Source organism: Montipora foliosa, chromosome 8 (genome assembly GCF_036669935.1).
Source record: "Montipora foliosa isolate CH-2021 chromosome 8, ASM3666993v2, whole genome shotgun sequence".
Classification (NCBI taxonomy): Eukaryota; Metazoa; Cnidaria; class Anthozoa; order Scleractinia; family Acroporidae; genus Montipora; species Montipora foliosa.
The window spans coordinates 45106270-45118769 of NC_090876.1; the positions used below are offsets into that span (position 1 = coordinate 45106270).

General features: G+C 38.5%; 1 protein-coding gene across 3 annotated transcripts in view; it reads left to right on the top strand.

Annotated features, from left to right (window-relative positions):
• LOC138013415 (deleted in malignant brain tumors 1 protein-like) overlaps positions 1–12500 on the top strand; it is a 38317-nt gene that overhangs the window by 10843 nt on the left and 14974 nt on the right. The window contains exons 6-18 of one of the 3 annotated variants that reach the window (XM_068860487.1): positions 380–423; positions 517–623; positions 1054–1366; positions 3573–3668; positions 3939–3995; positions 5028–5066; positions 5651–6007; positions 6608–6685; positions 7491–7529; positions 8094–8330; positions 9298–9390; positions 10882–10920; positions 11479–11715. In XM_068860487.1, the coding sequence (XP_068716588.1) occupies positions 380–423; positions 517–623; positions 1054–1366; positions 3573–3668; positions 3939–3995; positions 5028–5066; positions 5651–6007; positions 6608–6685; positions 7491–7529; positions 8094–8330; positions 9298–9390; positions 10882–10920; positions 11479–11715 (1736 nt within the window). Of the gene's footprint in view, positions 1–379; positions 424–516; positions 624–1053; positions 1367–3572; positions 3669–3938; positions 3996–5027; positions 5067–5650; positions 6008–6607; positions 6686–7170; positions 7214–7488; positions 7530–8093; positions 8331–9297; positions 9391–10881; positions 10921–11478; positions 11716–12500 lie in introns of all 3 variants that reach the window. The other 2 variants (XM_068860488.1, XM_068860489.1) reach the window with 2 other exon arrangements.

The window sequence follows — 12500 nt, forward strand, 5'->3', positions numbered from 1 at the left end:
CGATTTGGGTCCTCTTAGGGTTTTCAGCCTCAACAGGTCCACAGAGGGAGCTTTTTACAGTACCTTTTAGGATATTGAGCTGAAAACACAGACAGGAGATAATGTGTTGCTTCAGAATTGGTACCTCTTAGGGGTGAAAAATATTTCAAGCCACGCCCACCATGCAGGATCCTGGGACCTCTTAGGGATTCTTTTCAAAATTTCAGACGAGCACCCCCGTCCCTTTAATACATGTGTGTTCCCACCCCCCCCCCCCCCCCTAAATCAGGCTTGCAGTCCTGTCTAATAAACAAGATTGTTCGCAGGTTATTGCAACGTTTCTGGAAATGGTTACAAGCTTTGATATCGTAAGCTGATAAAGATTCTTTTCTCTTTAAAGAATGGAAAGCGACCAGAGATGCATTACCCTTCTTGTTGGATCAAGTAAGTACAAACACAAAGTGTAAAATTTTAGAATCGATCAAGAGGAAGTGGTATCCTCCTGACACTAAAGAGCCTTTAATTTTTATTTTCCAGACAATACTCCAAGACCGATTTTATCAACCCGTACTCCTCTGATACCCACGTTGTACTGGCCGTGGGGGTCTGGATTTGTTGACTTCAACATCACGTTTGACCAACAGGTAATGTAAGCCGCTTAAAACCTGCGCAGCAGGACGGTGAACAGATTTCTCTTTCTAAACCTAGATATATAACAACTAGCTTGCCATTCGAAATGAAGCCGAGCTCCGAGGTCACTACCTGCGGGAGACTCCCAGGGTTCAAAATTTTGGTTTCATTTTGTGAAGAGGCCAATAAAAATCCCACCTAACTTTCTTAACATTCTCAAAAAGCGCAAGGGGATTTCTAGAAGACGTCAGTTTACAAGACGTTATTTACCAACCTCTTTACTGACTCAGTAACAATGGCAATAAGGATCTGTGACATTGTTGGTTTGTTTTACAGAGGCATATGTTAAGACAGAATTAAGCCAAACGAAAAAAGATATCAAACAAAATACTACAGGCTAAAAGATAGTATACAAACTGAACAACATTCTTTTCTCCAAACCAGATCAAGAGACCACGCCATTCGAAATTTATACGAATCATCTTGGAAGGTCACGTGATATACAAACTTGACACGCGTTCTTCCAGTGACGTCACCATCGATCAAAACGGCTTCACTCTTCGCTTTAGCTTGCCCCAGGCTGTAATGAGCATGCGCGGAAATTACTCTGTTACCATGGATCGTGGTGCAGTGGTGGGGCGTGGATGTACCTCAGATGGTCCCCCTACACCTGGATTCAGCTCCACCAAAAGCTGGACCTTTCGTGTTGGAGTTTGTTCCAAAAGGACGTTTATTGCTGACGGCTACTATTGCAATGGTGAGATAAGAAGAACTTTCATATATTCACTTGCAGTGGTGAGATAACTAAACATATTTAGGTTCAATGAGCATGAATCCTATTGTTTTTTGGACAGCTACTAAAAACACCATGCACAAATTCCCAGCTTCATTAAGAAAATAACACAAACAGTGGTGATAAACATTGTATTCAAACGCATTTTTTATAGAACTTGACGTTTCGTATGCTAGTCTCATACATGTCAGAAGTGATCGTTACAATTTTTTGAAAACTATATATATATATATATATATATATATCATAAACATTAGAGGTCTGGAACCTAGACTGAGAAAAATGATCTGCAGCAGTACGTAAACCTGTCAAGACATCATGAGGAGTAATAGCTAATAAAGCAGCAACTTCTCACTACTGACATTGACGTTAAGGGAAGGCTTTAGCTCTTGAATGAACAAAGTCTCTTTAATTTTGCAGTGAAAGTCAGTTTTTTTTTTCCCAGCTTCACTTTGTTCATTTTGCAATTAAGGCGACAGAGCATTTTTAATATTTTAGGATTGATATTTGCCCTTCTTGAGGTCACATTTTGGGGGTGCTTTCCATTCGACGAAAAATTCCGAATATTCCCAACAGGGACAATATGGTACAGAAAATACCTAGAAAAGTCTCCAGAAAATCTGGAAATTAATGAATTTCCGAAAAATGAACCATACAACCAAAAATTCCAGAATTTCCAGCAGGAAATCAAATAGAACGGAACTTTCTAGTTAAAAATACCCAAAATTGCGGTATACATGGGCGCTTTCCATTCGACCAAAAATTTCGATGTGAATTTCCATAAATTTCCTGAGGCGGATAGAACAGAAGTTTTCGTTTGACTACGCCGCAGTGCCGGGAAAACGACAAGGCCTTCCCATTCGCATTTTTCATCTCCCGCACTTTTTTTGCCATGGACTTATTCAATGAGTTCGAGGTTTAAGTCACAAATACTTACTAACCGCGAGCAGGAGGTCTGTATGGGAAAAGCTTGACTGAGGTCGTGAGTACAGACCGAACGCAGTGAGGTCTGTACTCTGTGCTAAGAACAACAATACGTCAGGGATCTTCTACAAACCACAACCTCGGCAGCGAAACGGTTGCAAAACAAAGGTTTTCATGAACGGCACAATGGTTCTGCACGCGTCACAAATCTTCGCACATTTTTAGCCAAGCGAAACAACAACGAAAACCAAACAAGTACGCCACGGTTACATTATTTTTATTAGAATTACTACTTAACTGTAGCTAGTATTTATCGCCGGGCAAGTGGCAAGATTCTATAAGGTAAAAGATTAATCCATTTTCGAATATGCATCGCATTCATCTTTTCCCGGGATGTCTGGCTAACTCGCTGTGATCGCGGCCAAAAGAAACTAGGACTGAATAGAGAATTGCGTATTTTCAAAATTTGCCAAAAAGAGGACACTTCCCCTGAGGTAAAGCCCCGGATTTACTGGACTATTCCCAGGAAATTTCCTTACCGTTTGTCTCAAAATTTGGGAAGCTTTGGTTGAATGGGAAACGCCCGTATCTCGCAAGGTTGTCTACTTTTCCGTAAATTCCGGAAAATGATGTTTCATTGTCTTTGGAAATCTCCGGAAATTCAAACCGGAATTTTTCCATTGGAGAGCGCATTTGGCAACACTGACCTTTCAGTTTTCGGGTTCGGCACGAACCCCTTAAAAACAATCTCGCCAACATTTCACATATGAACTGCATCACCATCCCTTGTTATGTCCCCGGGGGATGCTCCCTATAATGGCCTATACGGGGAGGCTCCGCTTCAGGTATATAAAAGGGTAGGGATTTCACGAGTCGAAGTACATGAAAGGGTAGGGAAATCTGGCATTTAGGTATGCAAAGCGCCTCATATTAAAATTTTTTGAACACACATACCTTATGACTGTACTGTTTTAATTTACATGTGAAAGGGATACTATTTTCCATTTTAAGGTGTACGAAAGGGGTACCATTTGTAATGGAAGGTATTCGAAAGGGGTGTCCTTTCTGCCAAAAAATGGTATATAAAAGTGTAAGGAATCGGACCTCGAGGCGGAGCCTCCCGTATTAAATTTCTTTAGTACCCTCCCCCCCCCCCCCCCTCGGGGTGGTTATGTCAAACTGAGAGAGACAATCGTTTTAGCTCAGCATACAGAGGCTTCTAAACTTTATTTCATCTTTTGTTTAGATGTGGATGAATGCTCAAACCCGTCATCAATCTTAAGCCGTAAAAAAAGATACAGCTGGTACTGGCCTTACCGTTATTCCTCTTCTTTGCCTCCAGGTATTTTTTTCTCGCTTTTTATCTTCACGAATTCGCTAGTCGACATTTAATAATAATGATCCTGAGATTTTAAATTGCACCAGCCTGTTTACAATAGTTCATTTATGTCGATGTATCAACGTTCTAATACTAATGACGTCGAACAGAAGCCCTCAGAGTCATGTTAGAATTTGTATACATCGGAAATGGACTATTGTATTCCTTAGTAACATTAGAAGGAGTTATGACTGTTATAGAGCAAGTAACATCTTCGTGTATTTGTTGCTATAGCCATCTATTCAAGTCCGCTTTCAACAGGAATAACGCCTGCCCCAAGTTCTGCACAAGGTATTTAGCTTTGTTATTGTTGTTGTTAAAGTCTAGCTTGATAATTTGCAATCTGGCAAAAAGATAAATTTCTCTATTGAATTGTAAGACGTGCACTAAGTAGCAGATCAATTTTTTTGCAACGGAACGATGTTGCTACTTTCTGAAGCCGTGAAAAACTCCTCTACATTATTTCAATTGACGACCTAATGCCAATCAGGTACAACTCCCTGAATCGGAGATGCGCACGTCCTTTTTTCGTTTCTCTTTCAAGATGAATTCAGTTCGTCATTCATAGAAAAAACACAGTTTTTACCACAATTGCTATTAGTCTCGCAATCTGATTGGCTAATTTGTCATTGCCAGTAAGAGTTCAGACAACGCTGCTCGCGTCAAAGTGTCACGCAATGCCTTTTTCAGCTCGCGTTCGTTGTCGATAAAAGTACAGACAACGCTAAACCACATACAATTTGTTAACTAATAATATACATGAAAAAAATACTCGATTCTGATTGGCTGAGAACAGTGCAGTTTTTCCTTAACACAGTGCAGAAAAGAGGTAATTGAATGCAAAAAAAAGGTAATAAAGCAAGAATTCTGATTGGTCAATGATCAAAGAAGTTCACAGATAACCAATCAAATCTTTTGTTTTCAAATCAAGCGCGCGCCCTGGATGGCGCAATTACGGCGCAATTTTTGCCTGATTGCGTGACAATTAAAATCACCTGAGGTTATATAAGCGCGCGCACAAAACTGAGAAGAGAGTTCAGAGTCCGTAAAGTTCAAAACATCCTTCACGCAAATTTTTTCATGTCTAAATTATTAATAGGTAATCATACGATTTTTCTCGTTCAATTTGGAATTAATTTGCACTTGTGACTTTTTCAAAAAGCTGAAATTGCACTCGCCGAAGCGGCTCGTGCAATTTCAGCTTTTTGAAACTCACTCGTGCAAATTAATTGAACTCGAAACCGTATGATTACCTATACAAACAGTTTTTATATATTATGCAATGTAATATATAATGCGCATAACTTTTATCGCATCTTCCAGGTTCGTCCGCATCAGCAATTTCAACAGTGGCAGTCAGTGGTAAGAATTTACTGTTTTCTCAGTTTTCTTATAAGTTATCCATGTAATTTAGTAGAAAATATTGTGGAGAAATTCAAGGAAATACAAGGAAGTCACTGAGCCAGCTTAGTCATAAAATTAGGCCGGTGGAATAAATTCTGGCTCTTTTCAACTTTAAGGGAGTTTAAATCTTACTTACATGTTTCATGGTCATCGAACAAACTAAACAGACAACTGATATTATAAATGAATGAAGGGGTAGTTTCTAAAGAAACTGTGGTGCTGCGTCGGTGGGGAAGTAGTATACAAAAATTTGGTTTTATCAACGGAGTTGATAATGTAAATTGGCCACCGTACAGAGATTCTAAAAGCTGACGTTTCGAGCGTTAGCCCTTCGTCAGAGCGATTCGCTCTGACGAAGGGCTAACGCTCGAAACGTCAGCTTTTAGAATCTCTGTACGGTGGCCAATTTACATTATCAACTCCGTTGATAAAACTGATATTATAACCAACCAAAATATAAGAAAAAGTAACTGCTGAGTGGGAAGACCACGAGATTCAAACATATCGTGATTGAATTTTTTTGCATTTACTCTTTTTAACAGGATCCTGCCCTTATTTCATGAACGGCCAACTGAATGGTCGATTTACAAGTCCTAACTACCCTTCGAACTATGGAAGTAACGAGCGTTGTTCCTTGTTAATCGAGGCTCCTCGTGGTCATTATATATATCTACAATTTAGATCATTTCATCTTGAACATGCATCCTCCTGTAACTATGACTACCTCGAAGTTTTCGATGGAAACTCAGCATGGAGCCCCAAGATTACAAGAGCTTGCGGTCAGCGGTATCAGGGGCCCAAGATCCACAGCAGTGGAAGGTTTCTCTATGTGAAATTCCGTTCAGATGGCAGTGTCCAGTATTCAGGCTTTTCTGTTGACTATTATGCTGTGTCAAAGAGTAAGAGAATTACCTTTAACAAATTGACGTCAGTTTTTCATGCGTCTGTCCTGTTATTGATCATGAGTTTGCTCAGAACATTGTCAAAGTGGCGGTGGATCCACGAGGCGAGAGCCGAGTAGACCTGGAGGCTTCTGTGACAATGTTATGATGAAATTTATTGTCAATAGCAAGACAGACGCATGAAAAAACTGACTTCAGTTTTTTTTTTCGATAACAAATTGTTAAATTGTCCTCTCTCACTTGTTGTTGCATCGCATAAATTATAATTCCGTGTGTCTGTCAGCTTATTGACGATGAAATTACCCAATGAGCGCGCAAGAATTTCTGCAGTTATCGTAAAATGCTTGTTTGACAAAGCACCTTTTTTAATTCATCACTTTAATGATGTTGGTTACGACCACGTAAGATAAATATTGTCTCAGTTTTTCTGTGTTGTGGGGCTTGACGCATTTAGCCGGCATAATTTCAAACATAATACTGTAGTAGTTAGGGTGAAGCGCCAAACATGTTGGTTTATAACATGACTTTAAAGTGATAAAAAAACACGTTGACGGTGGCTGGGTTCAAATAAATATAAATCTGTTACCTCACATGCAGGTCAACAAGTAATGAGTTCAATCGTAAAATCGTCGTGCAATTTTGCCACTTCTTCACCGTTGATATCTTCCACACGCGGTAAGTAAATAGGTTTTATATTTAGAAACATACGTTTTTGTCTACACGAGGCCACAATTAAAGTAAAGTGTCCATGTATTTAGCCTAGTAAAATTTTTTGGGGACACTAGTGAAACAGCAACACTAATTGATATATGGTACTTATAAAATTTGAATACTTACAGGAGAATGAAAAAAACTAAATGAGTATAAGAGATCCTATGTTACCTTAGGTTACTTGATAAAATGTCTGCAAGATAGGTCATATAGTAGGCTTGTTTTCCATTTGTTTACCAGTCATTTCTCGGCGAGATACAAGCTTGCAAATAGTAAAATTACATAACTCTGTCCCATTTGGCAAGTTTCCGGAACTTGAAAACTAAGTCGATTTCTCTGTCAGTTTCAGTTATGGTAAGAGTATATGCTATATATTTTTTTAAGAAAACTTATTAATAATTGATCTTAAGAAAGAACTAACAGTTTCACGTGTATTTCGCTTGCTTCAGCCGTGCATTCAAGTCCACCTGTCGCTGCTTTGTCACCAACACCAGGAATTTAGTTGTTGTTGTTGCTGTTGGTGTTTGTATTAACAATGCTAAGGAGGACACTCATGATGATGTTGCTTTCCTGTTATAAAAAAAATCTTCGTTGTGTGATGAAATAGAGATAATCAGAGAAAAGAAAATACTCGTTCTAAGAGTATAGAATAGAATATAGAATATTGAATATGAAATATGGACAATGGAATGTGGAATATGGAATATGGAAAATAGAAAATAGAATATAGCCGTAATGACATTTATTTTAATCTTATTCTATCAACTAGCTTCTTCCGCAGCAATAATGTCAATGGCGCCAGTCTCCGGTAAGAATCAATTGCCTTATCAACTTATAGTTTTTTCGCGAAAAATTCAGAAAAAAAAAAAACAGAGACACGAAACAAGCACACAAAATTAAAATGAATGATACTGAATAATCAGGTCAGCAAATTCATTGAAACATATGTTACTTTGTTTCAGTCATCCAAACTCTCTCAAAGTTTTAAATACATCTTTTTCTTTACCGGCATCCTATACATGGACGTGGCTTCTTCCTTCTAATACTGATATAGTTTCAATTTTGTCGATCCTAAAAAACGAAGCAAGTTGCTCAATTATAACTGGAAAAAAGTAAGCCTGGGTAGAGAGATCTGTCAAGCATGTACAGTCATTGTAGTCCTGGTATTCCACATTTTCAAATCAAAATACCTGCTACGTTCACTCAAAAAAAGTTAGATATATTTTGACATCAAATACTTAAGTTTTTTCCTTTCTCTTACACACGAGTGTAAAAAAAAATAATAAAAGAAAGCAAAGCAAAAACAACAAAAGGTTTATTTAAAAGGCTGAGTTGTCTCATGATCTAATTACCGCTGTCTTTAATATTTCAGGATGGACGAAATACTCACAAGTTACTAGTTGGTGCACCTCCGCTGGAAGGTCCTACGTTTCCAGTTACATGAGTATTATACAATGCCAAAGGTATTGTGAGACTAGGCCAGGATGCAACGCTATTGAGTTCTGGGAAGGAAGAAGCCGCTATTGCTACGAATGCACAGACACGTCCAAGATAACACCGTACACCAACTCATACGGCTGGGGCTACCCTGTATATGTTTGGGTTAAGAGTAAGTTGACTGGAATCAGAGTTATACATATACATTTTTTACCATAATTGCTACTAATCTTGTAATCTGATTGGCTATCGTTGCAGACAACGCTGCTCGCGTCAATGTGCCACGCAATACCTTTTTCAGCTCGCGCACTGAAAAAAAGAAAAAGCATTTTCGCCTTGCACGTTAATATGCGCCATCACAGTGGTCAAAATTTGTGGACTCACTCGGCTGTGGCTCGTGAGTCCACAACATCTTGACCACTGTGATGATGCATACTCGTTGTCGGTAAGAGTACAGATAACGCTAAAACACATTCGACTTGCTAAATAGAAAGGAGCGATTTACTGCAAAATACAGTTCTGGTAAGGTTCATACGAAACAGCAATCGGGACTCGACTAGCACATCTTCCTTATCCTCGCTTGTGAGGATATTGATGACATCATTTCCCGCTTTTTCACCGTTGTTTGTACAAACAGTCAGTTTGTCTATATAAGACATGGAAACTTACACGGTGGCTTGAAGATATAAATTCCATTTTGTCGTATTTTAAAAATGATATTCTTTTTACAACTCGAAAATAAAATTCATATCTTCGCGCCGCCGTGTAATATCTTCTATTTAGTATATACCACACAAGTGAATAGTTCGCGCGCTCTGATTGGTTAACTCGGAAGTGATTAGCAAGTACTATTCACCTCCGAGCAGCCAGCGCGAGAGATTTTAAAATTTTCGACCGCTTGTCACGCATAAAATAACGTTTTGATGCACTAATAATTCAGCTTGTGTGGTATATACTAAAACAATTATTCAACTCAGTGTCGGTGAAAGTGATTTAACATCATCCCCCTTTAGCAGCAAATCCCGGCCTTTAAATTATTATGATTAGATTGCTTCCTATCGATTATAATGTATTATATTTGATTTCAAATCTCTTGTTTTGCTTTATTCACGTATTTGTTGTTGTTGTTATTGTTTTAGATGGCTTCACTCGACTGCTACCTTCATCACTTTCTGTCCAAAGCATAGCAGCAATATATTCCCCTCCTAACTTGTTAACTTCTTCACCCACCGGTGAGTGTTTTTGACAAAGTTGAAATGTTTCTCTCCAGTGTACTGTACTGTGAAAGCCGTGAACAGACTATGTTATATTGCAATCTATTACTAATTGAATTGTGCTCTACCCTGTCCAATTACTATTACACATCATTTATTCGGTGTTGTCTTGTACGGCCCAATAGATACTAATATTATCTCACCAGTTAAGTAAATTCGATTTAAGGTGGCTGAAAACAGTTTCCAGTACTTTTCAAAACTTAGAGTTTGATGGGTCATTACAACCACTCTATACTTGTTGACGCCAACATCATGGTATCAACAAACTGCCCAATCATCGGGGAACAAGTTGCTGTTAATTTTGCCGCTTAATAGGTTACCATAGCAATAATATGACCTGCTAAAGACATCCTTAATTTTAGCTTTAAGCGCTTATAACTCAAAAACGAACTCCGTGACCCCCATTTTTCATTATCGAATTGTAATTAGCATGATAAGATGCACCTTTTCAGAAAGTTTAAAAAAATTGTGTGGAGGGGGTTCAGAGCAACCTTAACTTTTTGAAAATTTAAGGTGGCTCTGAACCCCTTCTGCAGAATTTTTTTAAACTTTGCAAAAAGTTGCATCTGATCATGCTAATTACAAATCAATAATAAAAAATGGGGGTCACCGAGTTCGTTTTTGAGTTATAAGCGCTTAAAGCTAAAATTAAGGGTGTCTTTAGCAGGTCATATTGTTGCTATGGTAACCTATTGTGTCACGAAAATAATACCAACGTGTTCACCAGTGATTGGGCAGTTTTTTGATACCATGATTGTAGCATCACTTGATAAAGAGTGGTAATTATGACCCGTCAATATCTACGTCTTGGAAAGTGTTGGAAACTGTTTTGAGCCACCTTAACATCGAAGGTCCTACAGAATATTAAAAAGAGAAAGAAGAACAAAAAAATACTAGAATCAGAATTATGATAATCATTCAATTGCAAAATCGAATATCACGGAACTATTTTGCCCTAAAACTGTTTTGTAACATGATACCGATCGGACATGTTAATAGAGTCGGGTTGAACATAGCGTAGCCGTGAGCGCTTGGCACCTCTTCACCAGACTCCTTCCCGCCGGATCGCTTCTCTTCGCCACTCGCGCGTGTGACTCGAATGTGAGCCTGCTCGCAGGCTAGGGTAAACAACGCAAAATTAAGCCTTCGTTTTCAAGTAACGCAATGATATCCATCGTGAACAACTCACATTGCTGCGCACGAGATGCTGCAAGATGGTTTGGTGCGTGCATTGTACCAAGAGACTATGGTCTAGTAGTCTCTTGTACCTGAAGTAAGTGAACAAAAGGGAATATAAATAGAATGCATGCTGTTGACAGCCTTCAACATAAATGTAACAGAAATTGTTTTGAAAACAAAAAGCGTTTTATTTTGAATGCATAATTGCAGTTAATAGAAGATAGAATATAGCAGTAATGACATTTATTTTAATCTTATTCTATCAACTAGCTTCTTCCGCAGCAATAATGTCAATGACGCCAGTCTCCGGTAAGAATCAATTGCCTTATCAACTTATAGTTTTTTCGCGAAAATTTCAGAAAAAAAAACAGAGACACGAAACAAGCACACAAAATTAAAATGAATGATACTGAATAATCAGGTCAGCAAATTATTGAAACATATGTTTGTTTCAGTCATCCAAACTCTCTCGAAGTTTTAAATACATCTTTTTCTTTACCGGCATCCTATACATGGACGTGGCTTCTTCCTTCTAATACTGATATAGTTTCAATTTTGTCGACCCTAAAAAACGAAGCAAGTTGCCCAATTATAACTGGAAAAAAGTAAGCCTGGGTAGAGAGATCAGTCACGCATGTACAGTCATTGTAGTCCTCGTATTCCACATGTTCAAATCAAAATACCTGCTACGTTCACTCAAAAAAAGTTAGATATATTTTGACATCAAATACTTAAGTTTTTACCTTTCTCTTACACATGAGTGTAAAAAAAATAATAATAAAAGAAAGCAAAGCAAAAACAACAAAAGGTTTATTTAAAAGGCTGAGTTGTCTCATGATCTAATTACCGCTGTCTTTAATATTTCAGGATGGACGAAATACTCACAAGTTACTAGTTGGTGCACCTCCGCCGGAAGGTCCTACGTTTCCAGTTACATGAGTATTATACAATGCCAAAGGTATTGTGAGGCTAGGCCAGGATGCAACGCTATTGAGTTCTGGGAAGGAGGAAGCCGCGATTGCTACGAATGCACAGACACGTCCAAGATAACCCCGTACACCTACTCATACACCTGGGGCTACCCTGTATATGTCTGGGTTAAGAGTAAGTTAACTGGAATCAGAGTTATACATATACATTTTTTACTAGAATTGCTACTAATCTTGTAATCTGATTGGCTATCGTTGCAGACAACGCTGCTCGCGTCAATGTGCCACGCAATACCTTTTTCAGCTCGCGCACTGAAAAAAAAAAAGAAGCATTTTCGCCTTGCACGTTGATATGCGCCATCACAGTAGTCAAAATTTGTGGACTCACTCGGCTGTGGCTCGTGAGTTCACAACATCTTGACCACTGTGTTGATGCATACTCGTTGTCGGTAAGAGTACAGATAACGGTAAAAGACATTCGACTTGCTAAATAGAAACGAGCGTTTTACTGAAAAATACAGTTCTGGTAAGGTTCATACGAAACAGCAATCGGGACTCGACTAGCACATCATCTTCCTTATCCTCGCTTGTGAGGATATTGATGACATCATTTCCCACTTTTTCACCGTTGTTTGTACAAACAGTCAGTTTGTCTATATAAGACATGGAAACTTACACGGTGGCTTGAAGATATAAATTCCATTTCGTCGTATTTTAAAAATGATATTCTTTTTACAACTCGAAAATAAAATTCATATCTTCGCGCCGCCGTGTAATATCTTCTATTTAGTATATACCACACAAGTGAATAGTTCGCGCGCTCTGATTGGTTAACTCGGAAGTGATTAGCAAGTACTATTCACCTCCGAGCAGCCGGCGCAAGAGATTTTAAAATTTTCGACCGCTTGTCACGCATAAAATAACGTTTTGATGCACTAATAATTCAGCTTGTGTGGTATA